At 39.2% G+C, this 15000-nt stretch overlaps 2 protein-coding genes across 3 annotated transcripts in view; one reads left to right on the top strand and one right to left on the bottom strand.

The window, feature by feature from the left end:
* The window catches only part of LOC127419321 (calmodulin-binding transcription activator 2-like), a 53908-nt gene extending 50919 nt beyond the window's left edge, over positions 1–2989 (top strand). For both annotated transcript variants that reach the window (XM_051660642.1, XM_051660641.1), the window contains one exon: positions 670–2989. In XM_051660642.1, coding sequence (XP_051516602.1) covers positions 670–724 — 55 coding nt within the window. In that variant the 3' untranslated portion in view covers positions 725–2989. The remainder of the gene's footprint in view (positions 1–669) is intronic.
* Positions 2990–3763: 774 nt separating this feature from the next.
* Positions 3764–14116, bottom strand: LOC127419327 (piggyBac transposable element-derived protein 4-like). Its single transcript, XM_051660676.1, has 5 exons — positions 13864–14116; positions 13411–13467; positions 12784–13249; positions 10244–10394; positions 3764–9915 (listed from the first exon to the last, which is right to left on the bottom strand). Exons 2-5 carry the CDS (start codon positions 13432–13434, stop codon positions 8325–8327), a joined length of 2232 nt encoding a protein of 743 aa, XP_051516636.1. The 5' UTR covers positions 13435–13467; positions 13864–14116; the 3' UTR covers positions 3764–8324.
* Positions 14117–15000: the final 884 nt, after the last annotated feature.

The following is a 15000-nucleotide window of genomic DNA, read 5'->3' as shown; positions in this document are numbered from 1 at the left end:
TTACTTTTAAATTACTTTCTAAAACGTTAAGTTCCTCCAAAAGTAATCCCCTGCTAACAGATTACTTTACTTTTAAATTACTTTCTAAAACGTTAAGTTCCTCCAAAAGTAATCCCCTGCTAACAGATTACTTTACTTTTAAGTTACTTCCTAACACGGTTAAATTCCTCAAAGTAATCCCCTGCTAACAGATTACGTTACTTTTAAGTTACTTCCTAACACGGTTAAGTTCCTCAAAAAAGTAATCCCCTGCTAACAGATTACGTTACTTTTAAGTTACTTCCTAACACGGTTAAGTTCCTCAAAAAAGTAATCCCCTGCTAACAGATTACTTTACTTTTAAGTTACTTTCTAAAATGGTTGTTCCTCAAAGTAATCATCTGCGAACAGATTACTTATAAGTTACTTCCTAAAACGGTTAAGTTCCTCAAAAAGTAATCCCCTGCTAACAGATTACTTTTAAGTTACTTTCTAAAATGGTTAAGTTCAAAAATATTTTGTTGACAAAGGTTTACACGTTAATAGGACTTTAACACTTTCAGAAGTGCTTGAAAAATGCCACAAGCAGGATTTCAAATGAAAACAAACTAAAAATGCATTTTAGAACCAAGTTCTGGACATTACAAAGAATTCAGATGTAAAGTTATGAAACGTTGTGTGTGTTTGCAGGATTAAGGAGCTCAAACAGAGTAAAGAGCTGGAGCGGAGAGGACTGACCACCTGACCACACACACTTTCAGTCATGTTTACAGTCATCTCAATAGCCCTGTTTGGACAGTAATTGTTGTACATGGGGGCGTAGGGTAATTCCAGCATTCACTGGGGCTAGTCAGTGATTTTATTGCCGTCTGAATCCAAACTGTTGTTGTTTTTCTCCCACCACACGTGAGAACATTTCCGGCTGAATTACCTACTGTTTTTAGACAAACATCAAGGTCATGTGGTACTTCAGTTTCGTCCAAATCCACATCTCTGAGTTTACAAGCGGGAATCAATCCAAGAAGTTGTTTTGAAAATCAGTTTTGACTTCTGCCAAGTGCCGTACGGTTAATTTGACAAGATGTACATATGTTTATATTTAATACAATGGAGGTTTGTATCACAGAAATGTCAGAAATGATTCACATTAATAAAGTGATGTCGCTGCTCCAGCACAGTCAGAGGGGGCTCTTACATAGAAGAAGAGGAAATATAGATTTCTCACATTTTCTTTACGTGGTAAATGAGCAAAGCGCTCCGTGTTAACTCCGTTTACACTTAATATATTCCAAATATATTTGCATAGCCTATATGTGAAAATGTATTTGCACAAAATAAACAGGAAGCAGGATGTGGACTGAGCAATCACCTTATGGAACAAGCGCAACTGAAATCATGTGATCAGGACCCGCTGACTAGTGGCAGAACTATCTGACTAGTCGACTACACACAAATTCGCTTTTACAGACGTCACCCTGAGAAACAATAACCGTCCACAAACACACCTGCCTTTGCCTGGTTTCACACACACTTTTCTAAACTAACAATGAATCTGATTGATTGTTTCAGAAGGTGAAAATATTGATAGGAATGAGAGACACACGTTACTCGTTAATTATTTACACATCACACACACACACTCACACACTCACACCTACTCACACATAACACACTCACTCACTCACTCACTCACACACACACACACACACACACTCACTCACACATCACACACACTCACACATCACACACACACACACAATCACACCTACTCACACATAACACACTCACACAGAACTCACACACCACAAACACACACACACTCTCACACACAGAACACATCACACACACATAACACTCACTCACTCACACACACTCTCACACAACTCACTCACACATCACACACTCACACATAACACACTCACTCACTCACTCACACATCACACACACTCACACATCACACACACACACACTCACACCTACTCACACATAACACACTCACACACACACTCACACCTACTCACACATAACACACTCACACACACACACACACACACTCACTCACACATCACACACTCACACCTACTCACACATAACACACTCACACACACACACACACACTCACTCACACAGAACTCACACACCATAAACACACACACACACAGAACACATCACACACACATAACAAACACTCACTATCTCACACACACTCACACACAACACACACATCACACACATAACACAAACACTCACACACACATAGCGCACACGCACTCACACATATCACTCACACACTACAAATACACACACTCACTCACACAGAACACACACACATTCACACTCACACACCACAAACACACATCACACACACTCACTCACACAGAACACATCACACATACATAACTCACTCACACACATCACACACTCACTCAACACATGCACACACATAACACTCACACACTACAAACACACACATTCACTCACACACCTCAAACACACATCACACACACTCACTCACACAGAACACATCACACACATAGCACACAAACACACACATAACACACACACACACATAACACAGACAGACAAACAAACTCACACCACACACACTCACTCACACAGAACACATCACACACACACACACATAACACACACACACACATAACACAGACAGACAAACAAACTCACACCACACACACTCACTCACACAGAACACATCACACACACACACACATAACACACACACACACATAAAACAGACAGACAAACAAACTCACACCACACACACTCACTCACACAGAACACACACACATTCACACTCACACACCACAAACTCACACCACACACACTCACTCACACAGAACACATCACACACACACACACATAACACACACACATAACACAGACAGACAAACAAACTCACACCACACACACTCACTCACACAGAACACACACACATTCACACTCACACACCACAAACTCACACCACACACACTCACTCACACAGAACACATCACACACACACACACATAACACACACACACACACACTCACACACCACAAACTCACACCACACACACTCACTCACACAGAACACACACACATTCACACTCACACACCACAAACTCACACCACACACACTCACTCACACAGAACACATCACACACACACACACATAACACACACACACACACACTCACACACCACAAACTCACACCACACACACTCACTCACACAGAACACATCACACACACACACACATAACACACACACACACACACTCACACACCACAAACTCACACCACACACACTCACTCACACAGAACACATCACACACACACACACATAACACACACACACACACACTCACACACCACAAACTCACACCACACACACTCACTCACACAGAACACACACACATTCACACTCACACACCACAAACTCACACCACACACACTCACTCACACAGAACACATCACACACACACACACATAACACACACACACACACACTCACACACCACAAACTCACACCACACACACTCACTCACACAGAACACATCACACACACACACACATAACACACACACTCACACACCACAAACTCACACCACACACACTCACTCACACAGAACACATCACACACACACACACATAACACACACACACACACTCACACACCACAAACTCACACCACACACACTCACTCACACAGAACACATCACACACACACACACATAACACACACACACACACACTCACACACCACAAACTCACACCACACACACTCACTCACACAGAACACACACACATTCACACTCACACACCACAAACTCACACCACACACACTCACTCACACAGAACACATCACACACACACACACTGATAGGAATGGGCTGTATTTCATTGGTTGTGTTTACTCCAGTTGTCGCTGCAACACTGAAGTTCTAAACTTTACTGAATGTTTTAAAGTTTTTCTGTATTAATGGATCTCTTTGTAAATGTAAACAGTATATACTTGCATATATTATCATAAAGAGTTAATCTTGTTAATATGAATTTATTTATTGATCTGAACTCTTAGAGACATATTTTATAAAGTTTAACCTCAAACTGCTAGTCTTATTGTGCCGAAATGGCAAAGAAAAAAAGACGCTGGGGTCGCGTTGATATCCAAAGTCTTAAATCATGGTTTCCATGGTAACAGTCAGGGTGAAATGTAAATGTTGCCTATTGGCAAACACCCCATCACTCTCACATCACAAATCATGTAAACCTGCAAAAACTGTTCTAAACTAAAACTTTCATTTTCTGTTTGTAGTCCAGCAGTTTGTATTAAATATTATTACAATGTGTGTTAGACTTAAACTTATCCTGCAGAGAATTTAAAGGAATGTTCCGGGTTCAGGGCAAGTTAAGTTCTATCGATAGTATCTGTGATACTTGGGTTATCTCTAAATCCCTCAAATTTGGCATATATCATCTAGGGGCCTTCCTGACAAAAATGTCTTCAAAGAATTTTAATTCGTCAAAGCGCTTCAGAGTTACAAGCCAATAAAATATTTGGCCGTGGCCCATTTTCACCAAAGTCCAAAAACATATTGAGGCGGCATGCCAAACTTGATCATTCTCTAATGCTAGGGGGCGCCAAGACTTAAAATCCTAATTGTGCAGCTGTGATCAAAGAAGTTGAAATTCATCACCAAAACAGCCACAGGATCTATTCTGTCAAATTTGGCTATTTGGTCATGTTCTCGTCACATGTGCTTGGATTACCGCTTGCGGCTATATCTTTTTATTTATTTTTATTTTCTCCCCAATTTGGCATGCCCAATGCGCTCTAAGTCCTCGTGGTGGCGTAGTGACTCAATCCGGGTGGTGGAGGACGAATCTCAGTTGCCTCCGCGTCTGAGACCGTCAATCCGTGCATCTTATCACGTGACTTGTTGAGCGTGTTACCATGGAGAAGTTGCGCGTGTGGAGGCTTCACGCTATTATCCGCGGCATCCATGCACAACTCACCACCGAGAGCGAGAACCACATTATAGCGACCACGAGGCGGTTACCCCATGTGACTCTACGCTCCCTAGCAACCGGGATAATTTGGTTGCTTAGGAGACCTGTCTGGAGTCACTCAGCACACCCTGGATTCGAACTCACGACTCCAGGTGTGATAGTCATCGTCTTTAATCACTGAGCTATATTTTTAACTGTTTCTTGAACAAAGGAATCATATGAGCCAGTTCTTATATTGAATCGCTCCAAAAGACTCACAAGTTACGTTGGGAATGGTTTGAATCAGATACGAATCCTCTGAATGAACTCACTGAATCAATCTGACTCAATAAACTGCTGATCTTTCAGTCTTGAAATGAGGCAAGTTTTGTTTAAAGGTTTGTGAAACAAATCCAGACCTTGTGTCTGCAAAATTAGTTTATTTAACTTGTGAGCCCGGAACATTTTTATATTTTTGGTAAGACTACAGTACGACTTTGTTTGATTTTTACTTTGTTTTTTAACAAACTGCATGTTTTCAAACCTTTTAAGTGTCTTCATCTGAAAACTGAACATTGATGTGATATTAAATACAAACGCAGGAACGCATAGGCATCATTTGATAGGATGAATATTTAACGAGTTTATTTTTAATGTGCCTTGAGGTGTTTTTAACAGTCCTGTGTCACTGAAGAACTATTCTCTGTTATTTTATGCATTAGTCTGTAAATAATGTACAGTATAAAGAGCTGGTAAAATATATTTAAGAATGAATACATTTGCTTCTGCCTGATAAAGTGTTTAATTTATTCCTGTACTGACTGCTGATATGCACGGTATTTACATATTTTTTTCTGGCATGTTTTTGTTTGCTGGTGTTTATTGTTTGCATGAGTTCCTGTTTGTTTCTGTTCATATTTCACTCACAGGCCTTTAGTGATGATTCTAAAGTGACTTTATTTATGACTATCATAGGTTTATGGACATGTTTGAACTGATTTTTACTGTAAATTCATTCTGACATTTTGCATATATTTGTTCAGGCTGTTTTACTGTTTCATAACGTTTCATTAAACTTCACATTCAAGTTTAGTCGTGCTGCTTCTCTATTCGTATGCCAGTCAAAATGGCATGTCTCCTTTACCTTTTCAGTGTTTCATTGTTTCTAAAGACACAGTTCTAAAATAAAAGGAAAAACTCAAATTGCAACCCCCACCCCTCCAACCATGAACACACCTGCTACATTTATAATATTTTTAATATATATATTTTTGAGCTTTTAGATGAGATTTTTCTGCAATTACACAATTGCAGAATTATTTCTTATAATTTTTACATTGATTTTATTTGGACATTTTCTAAATCAATGTTTTTAAAAAGTTTTACCTAAAAGTTTTTAACAAACCTTTAATGTATTTTTTTTAACATTTTGACAAAAAATGAAATAAAACAAAATAAAATGAAAAAAAAAAAAGTCAAGATAAATTCAAGACTATAGATTATGACAGTTAGCACTCAACGCATTCATACATGATATTTTTACATTTGACCAGTGGAGACCAATATGAACAATTTGGCTTTACTTTTTATGACTTAAGTAAATTTTTATTTCATAATGTGAGAAAAAAGTAGTTTTTTTTCTCTCTAAAAATAGTGATGCAAAAAAACAAATGTTTTCTTAGCTCTGTAAATGAGGTAGTATCATAAACTTTTTTTATATCAAGCAAAAATTATAATATCAGTTTTACCGATTAATCTCAGTTATCTGCAAAACTCTGTGCCGATAGTTGCTTTTCGGAACTATCGGTTATCTGCAAAAATCTATCTGTGCCGATAGTTACTTTTTGGAACTATCGGTTATCTGCAAAAATCTATCTGTGCCGACAGTTGCATTTCGGAACTATCGGTTATCTGCAGAAATCTGTGCCGACAGTTGCATTTCGGAACTATCGGTAATCTGCAAAAATCTGTGCCGACAGTTGCATTTCGGAACTATCGGTAATCTGCAAAAATCTGTGCCGACAGTTGCATTTCGGAACTATCGGTAATCTGCAAAAATCTGTGCCGACAGTTGCATTTCGGAACTATCGGTTATCTGCAGAAATCTATAGAGATTTTTGCCAATATATATTTTTTTTTATTACTCAGTGTTCCTCAATCTTTCATCATTGACAATATTCATCCATATTTTTACCCTCACTTCAATGTATATTTTGTTATTTTGATTATATGATCAAGTGTTTAAAATTTAAGCAAGGACATGCAAAGAAAAATTAAGACTATATGGAAACGTGTCCCGTCAGCACATACATTGTGTCTCCAACATTATATCTTGTGAATAATTTAAATATAGAGCCATGTCTCTGTCATTTCAAAATTAGCGTCCACTGTGTATTCCAGGCTTGTTTATATGTCCGTCATAGTAATGAAAGTCTAAGAATGTTTTTGTACATTTCTATGAATCTGTTTTAAAAACTATCGGCCGATTAATCTGCCTTTTCCATCAACTTAGGTATTGGTATCTGCAAAATCCACTATCGGTCGACCTCTACTACAGACCAACCCAAAACCTATAAAGTAAAGAAAGAAAAATTAAGACTTTACAGTCAGATTGTCCTTGTTAACTTTAGTTTAACCCTCTGGGGTCTGAGGGTGTTTTTGGGCCCTGGAGAAGTTTTGACATGCCTTGACATTTGTGCTTTTTTCAGTTGCTTAAAAACATGTTAATGGCTAAAGTCTGATAACACTGTATTCAGCACAACTGGACTACAATAATATGTGAACAACATGTATGTACATGTTTGCATTTTTGAGAATATAACATTTATGTGTGGTTTTTGAAAAACAACAAATTTAAGTCACTGAAATAAGTCCATATAACACATACTAAACATTTGTTCACAAGACTTTTGAGAACTGGATCTTGTAACCTAGAGTTTTTGCTACAAAATGATGTGAAAACGATCCTGATCACTCATTCATACAAAACAATATAGTCATTTAACTTTTGTAAGACACTTTTAGTGTTAGAAAGGCCATATGCGGAGGCGTGGATGATCATGAATATTAATGTGATTCACACCTGAGGAGACAAAGACCCCTCCCCTGAGAGAGAATGAATGTGGGGAGACTTAATGATTGAATGTATTGTTTGTAGCTTATTCACAAAATCAAGTTTAAGTTAAAAGAAGTAATCGGACTATACATTTGCTTTACATAAAGTCTTAAAAACTTTAGACCTACACTACCGTTTAAAAGTTTTAGATAGGTAAGATACTCGCTCACACAGTAATGCACATAAGCATTGTAAACTTTGAAGTGAACAGTTCACAGCACACAGATTTGAGAATACAGTTACATGCCTTTGTGCCATTTTTGAAAACAGTTCCTGTTCAACTGAAGACACAAGTGAACATCACATGCCTGGCATTTCCAAGGTGTGACCTGCCTTTTACCGTGCTGTACTTTGCAAAGCATGCACTTCCGGCGACTAACAGTGGCAACATTCTTTGCATCTGATGTCAGCTCAGCTCCTGGAACCGGTACATGGTCACTACTGGTCTGTTTTGGTGCTACTTTCTGTGACACACCACAGAGCTCTGCGATAAGCTGTTCCATGAACTCTTTGTGGGTCATGTTACCACCTAGCTCTTTGTGCAGAATGAAAGCGTTGGTGGAAGCAATGTCCAGTAAGTGTAGAAAGATCTTTCTGTACCACTTCATTGTTTTGCGTTGTGCAACAGCTGTCTGTAACAGCTGATCAGACAGGTCGACGCCCCCCATGTGTTTGTTGTAGGCAGTCACAGGTGCAGGACATGGAAATGTCTTTGTCCTCCATGTATCTTGTGATTTCACCCTCCTCTGCACAGTCTCACCTGTATAAGCAGAATGGATGGTAGAACAGACAGATACCTCTCGTGTGTCCATCCACTTCACAAATACAAGAGGTCCATCCCGAATCCACCTGATGGATCCCCTGGCAGATGTTTCCGAGAGTGAATTAGTTGCATCCCGTGGGCAGTCCTTCCTAGAGTCTCTGTAAGTCCCACAAGCACCAAACTTCATGGCAAACAAGTCTGTCAGGAGCTTTGGACTTGTGTAGAAATTGTCCATGTACACATGGTACCCAGAGCCTAAAACTTCACAGTCCAAAAGAGATGTCACAGCATCATATGATAGTCCATGACCTGTGGGAAAGTTGTTTTTTCCTGTGTACACAGAAAAGTCCACAGTGTATCCATTCGATGAATCAGCAAGGACAAACAACTTGAAGCCACACCTGGTTGGCTTGGCTTTCATGTACTGTGACATTCTTGTGTTTGCTTTACATGCCACCACTCTTTCATCCACAGCTAAGTTTCTTTTAGGATGATACATGGCTTTACAAGCATGACGGATAGTGTCCATAAGAGGCTTGACCCTGAAAAGACGGTCATGTTCAGCTGTGCCCCTTTTTCTGTCATTTTGCTTATCTGCATCTGGGTGACTCATGTGCACATTCCATGAAATGGTGCGGTATCTTTCTCTTGACATGACTGTGGCAGGAAAAGGCACAGAGAAAAGACTGTCTTGCCGCCAGTAGTCTCTAATGGAGCTCACCTTCACCATGGCCATGTAAAACAGCAGGCCAATGTAGTGGTACATCTCACTGATGCTGACATCTATCCATTTATATTTGCGGCCCTTTGCAATCACCCTGGCAGCCTGAGCATTGGTGTTGTGGCACAGAGTTGACACTGCATTCTCAGAAAAAAACATTTTGAAGAGACTCTGGGGAGTGTGTGCATCAGCAGGACTCAGCTGTGGTCCAGGTTCCCGTGCAGGCAGGAATCTCAGAGTCTGTGGAACCATGTCAATATCAGTCTCTGTTTTCCATGACAGCGTGGACTGAATGTTTGTCTTGGCCCTCTTTGCAACAGGTGTCTGATCACTATCATTCTTATAGCTGTAAAACAAACAACTGTGAGCATGTTTATTACACAAAGAACTATATTATTAGCATTATATTATGATAATGAGGCAGCATAAACAATCTAAACATTCATGTTATTTTTATATCATATTACATATCATATTGATATCATACAGCATACAATTTAAATACCTGCTTTAGCCGAAACAACATTTAAATGTAACTAAAACTTGCCTATTTGGACATATTTCAATACTCTGAATGCTGGCTGGCAAGTCTGGAAATAGTCCAACTAGTAAAATGTGCGCATGTTTATATAAAATAGCATGTCAACTAATGTACGTAAAACTAAATGACTTACTCATCCGGAATTGTATCCTCGGCTGGATCAAGTCGCTCTTCAAAATGCAAATGTTCCTCGTCGGAGTCCCGCTCTTCTTCTGAGGAAAATGTGAACTCTTCCTCACCTGTGTAGCGTGCCATCTTCCAAACGGGCAGGAAAGTGAATGGATCTGATGATGAAAGTGAATGAATCTGATGATGAACTTGATGCTTTTTAAGGCATTGTTGGGGGCGTTCACCATTTGCATAGATCGCCTCAGCACATTACCGTATGAATAGCGCCCTCTGCTGGTGGGTGTGGTCTCATTAGAGATAATGAGCTGAGCCAGGAGAAACTGTACATCACTGTGTTTCATACAGATTACATTGCAGGAGAATATTTGTTTTAAATGTGAATTGTTTTATTTAAAGTAGACATTTTAAGCTTTCTTTAGACATATGTTTCATGTTTGTGTGATAAGTATTCGCGGAGTTTCAGTTCATTTTTGTGACGTGTTTCAGAAAGATGCTCGTGGAGACAGAGACGGCTGAAAGCGAACCCTGTTTATTTTCTTTATTTTACAAAAGCACAAGGTTTTGTTGTTATTGTGAGTGTACACAAATAAAAGTAGACCCTTTATAGTCTCTAATGATGTCTTACACTTATCTGTATGCCCAAAAATGACGGAGTATTTTAAGTTATGCGGAAAAAATCCAGCAGGACGCGCCGGCGCATCCGTCAACCCCAGAGGGTTAAAAACCGGCACACCTTGACTGCTGAGACTTCTGATATCCATGAAAGCTGCACAAGTGATTACATTGAAACTGAAATCGTGGTATGATGTTGCACGAGTCTAATCAATATGATCACGCTCCCTTTCTTCACTGTGATCGGTTTGATTGACGTGGATACGCACGCTCGCTCGCTCATTTAAGTTTAACGTAGACTCGCTTGTCGCAGTTTTGCGAAATACGCGGCTGATTTTGAACTCATAACATGTGTACATTATAAAACATAGAAAATAGCAGGGTGGGCTATTATCGATTAGTTGTTGCAGCACTGAATTGAACAAGTTACAAATTAGTACTAAACACAGCCTAAATGTACTAAAATACGCTGAACTAAGAATATTGAGGAAAATGCCAATACTTTTCTTAAATGTATTAAGTAAAGAATAATTGATGACTGATCGTTGAATTGTTGAAAACTAATGCACACCCGAGGAGGTAATGCTGGTAACCGTTACACCTCAGGTGTGCGTTATTTTTAAACAATTCAACGGGCTGGAGTCAATTATTCTGCTTGTACCACGGTTACCACACCTTAAGACATTGTTCAAGGTTTTATCTCAAGACACTGTCTGGTTTTCGTACTTAAAACTAAACCAGGAACTACTTTCTTTCGCCACGGATTCAGCATCTTGCTTTCATACAGTCCGAGCTTTCGTTGCTAGTTCCAAAACGTCACTTTAGAACTAGCAACGGAGGATTGCAAAGCTTGCGCTGCTTTACTCGAGGACTTACTGGATAATGAGGTACTGCATTTGTGCATGTGTGTGTGAGTTTGTGTTTGAGGGATTGAAAAGGATTGAAAGAGACGAATTGAGAGAGAGATCACCTCTGGGATTACCTTTATTTGTTGCAGCTCGTCAGAAGTAACATCGCTTCAAAATCGCCAAGATGGAAGTTTAAGCACTTCTCAGCAGCAGCGAGTGTCGCCATTTTCCCGTTGTAAACCTTAACGACTGTTTTCAAGCCAACTGAGATGCAGGAGTGCGCTGACATGGCTGCTCGTGAGTAAGTGTGTGCGTAACGCGTATAATGTCTGTGTGTCCACATGTGTTGGAGAGGGGAGCGCGAGAGTTTTTCCCACAGATGTTACAGATAATATAGAAAGTGTTGTATTAAACAAGTGTATCTTGCTCTGATACAGCTCAAGTCTTGGTTGCTAGTTTGAAAAGGGAGGAAGCGCGGTGCTTTTTTCCACTATAGCTATGTGAGGCAGATTAGGGTGAAATATATTGAAACATTAAAAGTTATTTTAGATAATAGAAACTGTTGTATTCATCAAGTCGTGGGTATGCGGCTCTATTTGTTGGTCGCGTCTCATGTGTGTGTGAGCATGTAAGTGCGGGTGAGACGAGGGAGCGCAAGGGCTCTTTTTAACCTAAATTGATGTAAATATAGGATATTTTAGGCATTGTTTGACATTCTTAACCCGTGTCTTTGTTTTAATTGGTTATTTTATTGTGGTAGCCTGTATGGCTCTTTGAAATAACTGAAATAATTTGGCGAAGTGATATATGGAACTGTTACGTGGTCAAGAACTGGAACTACTTCATAGTTGTGCGTTTACTTGAAATAATTGCACACCTTAGAACGTCCGTGTGGTATAATCAAAACTATACTTAAGCAGAACTCTAATCCAGTCACCTACAGAACTATTTTGACTGGGGAAATATAATACGTACCTTTTTAAAAGACAACCGATAACTTCAAAAATGACAAAAACAACAGGGAGCTTTTTAACATGACGGCTGATTGTCATGAAAATGTAAAACATTAAAGAATGAAACATACCCGAAGGAATGACTTCATCATTATCTTCATCATGTTGTTCCTCTGTTTCTCTTCTCATCTTCATCAGGTTCCTGCAGTCCAGCAGCTTCACTGAACACATCTTCACTGGTGTCTGCAGCATCAGATGTTCATCATCATCATCATCATTTCTCTGTTGTTCCTCTGCTGTGTTTTCTTCTTTTATCTCCTCCTGCTTCACTTCAATCTTCACTGGTATCTGCTGTTCTCCAGTGTTACAGACAGAAGCCAGAGACTCTGTGGAGGTTTGATCACCCTGATTACTGTCACACACACTCTCCTGAGTGTCAGTATAACAGAGTAAAATGAGGCTGAGCTCTGAGTCCTGTGTGTTTCTGGATCTCTGTTCAGATCTCTGATCTCTGACGCTCCACACTGAATCCTGACATTCTGTGGAGGTCCCATCAGTCACACACACTGAAGATTGACAGGAAACCTTCTCCAGCTCCTGACAAACACAACACAATCACATCTGTACCGTTCATCATCACAGAGTCACAGTCATATCACATCATATGAAACTTACAATCTCAACTTTAAAAGTTCATTTAAATCTAACAAGACAAACAGACACAGTGATTCAGTTAAAGGATGAAATGAATGTTTAACCTGTAAACTTTTGTCTCTCTCCATCAGTTTTGTCCTCAACTCTCTCCTGATGAAAATCTGAACATAAACAACACGAACAGATATGTAAAACAAGACAGAAAAAAACCCTCTTTCAGGTATGAGTTATGAGACAAATATAAACATGTGCTTTGTGTTTGGTTTATTGTTGGATATTAGCATATAAAATGCTTTATTTAACATATAATCATTGAACTCATTTACAAACTGCTTCTTGATTTAACGAGCTCATATATCAGATATTAAACATGATATTCTCAAATTTCTGCTTGTTTCTCTTGAAACTAATTATTTTAAAACGTCTGTGACAAACCCGCCACATAAAACGATAACAAGATTATTTTACGATCATTAGAACAAAGACAGAAAAATACAAACATATGAAAACTAATATAAACTGACAAATTAAGTTAAACACACTAAACATGTACCAACCGAAAGCTCAAATTCTTATTTTTTCTTCTTTAATGGCGCTTTCCCGCCTCTTCTTCTTCTTCGACGTTTTATGGCGCGTTTCCGCCTCTTCTTCTTCGACGTTTTAAGGCGCGTTTCCGCCTCGTCTTCTTCTTCTTCGACGTTTTAAGGCGGTTAGCAAACCAACTTATGGTGCATTTCCGCCACCAACTGGGTTAGAGAGTGGAGTATCGAACTTATGGGAAAATAATAAATAAATAGAAAAAAACCTCTTGTATTTCTTTCGAATATGCTAATACCATATGACAAGTTATTGCAAGTTATTCCATCCTTATTAAAGCTAGGGTGTGTTATCCAGAGAGGCTAACAGTTAGCAAGCTAGCTTTGAAAGCATAGAGCCCACCCTCGCTTCAGAGGTGTCTCCAAAGCCACGCCTCCTCTATCACACATGAACAATCTCTATTTAAAATAGGTAAACATGAGAATGAAAGTTGTATAAAGTGTGATCATCCAGAAACTGTTGAACACATCCTAGTTGAATGTAGAGCTTATGATAACGAAAGACTGAGATTAGCTGTGTGTGTGTGTGTGTGTGTGTGTGTTCATGTGTGATTGAGGAGGCGTGGCTTTGGAGACACCGCTGAAGCGAGGGCGGGCTCTATGCTTTCAAAGCTAGCTTGATAACTGCTAGCCTCTCTGGATTACACACCTTAGCTTTAATTGTGAATGTCTAATTCTAAGTCTGTTTATAAAAGTATCTTCTCTTCTATTACCACAGCTGTTTCTTTCAACTCCTACCTTCATTTGTATACTATATAAATGCCTCCCTTTTCCTTCCTTATCCCATTGTGTTTGCCATATCTCAACAGCTTTTCTTATTTGCCCTTTTATTTCCATTTTACTCATTGGAACTTTGAGATCTATATTTACATTTCCTAAGGCCGTCTTAGCTATCTTGTCCACCTCCTCGTGTCCTATCACCCCTACATAAGCAGGAACCCAAATAAATACTACTTTACATTTGTTTTGACTAATCCTTTACATAACTTGAAGTACTTTACACAAAATATCCTGCCTATAGCTTTTGATTTTCCACTTTCTATACTTTGTAATGCTGAATATGAACCAGAACATACTACTACTCCCTCTAGATGATTC

This window comes from Myxocyprinus asiaticus, chromosome 28 (genome assembly GCF_019703515.2).
Source record: "Myxocyprinus asiaticus isolate MX2 ecotype Aquarium Trade chromosome 28, UBuf_Myxa_2, whole genome shotgun sequence".
NCBI lineage: Eukaryota > Metazoa > Chordata > Actinopteri > Cypriniformes > Catostomidae > Myxocyprinus > Myxocyprinus asiaticus.
The sequence above is the reverse complement of the archived record's forward strand: the minus strand, read 5'-3'. Positions and strand labels throughout refer to the sequence as shown.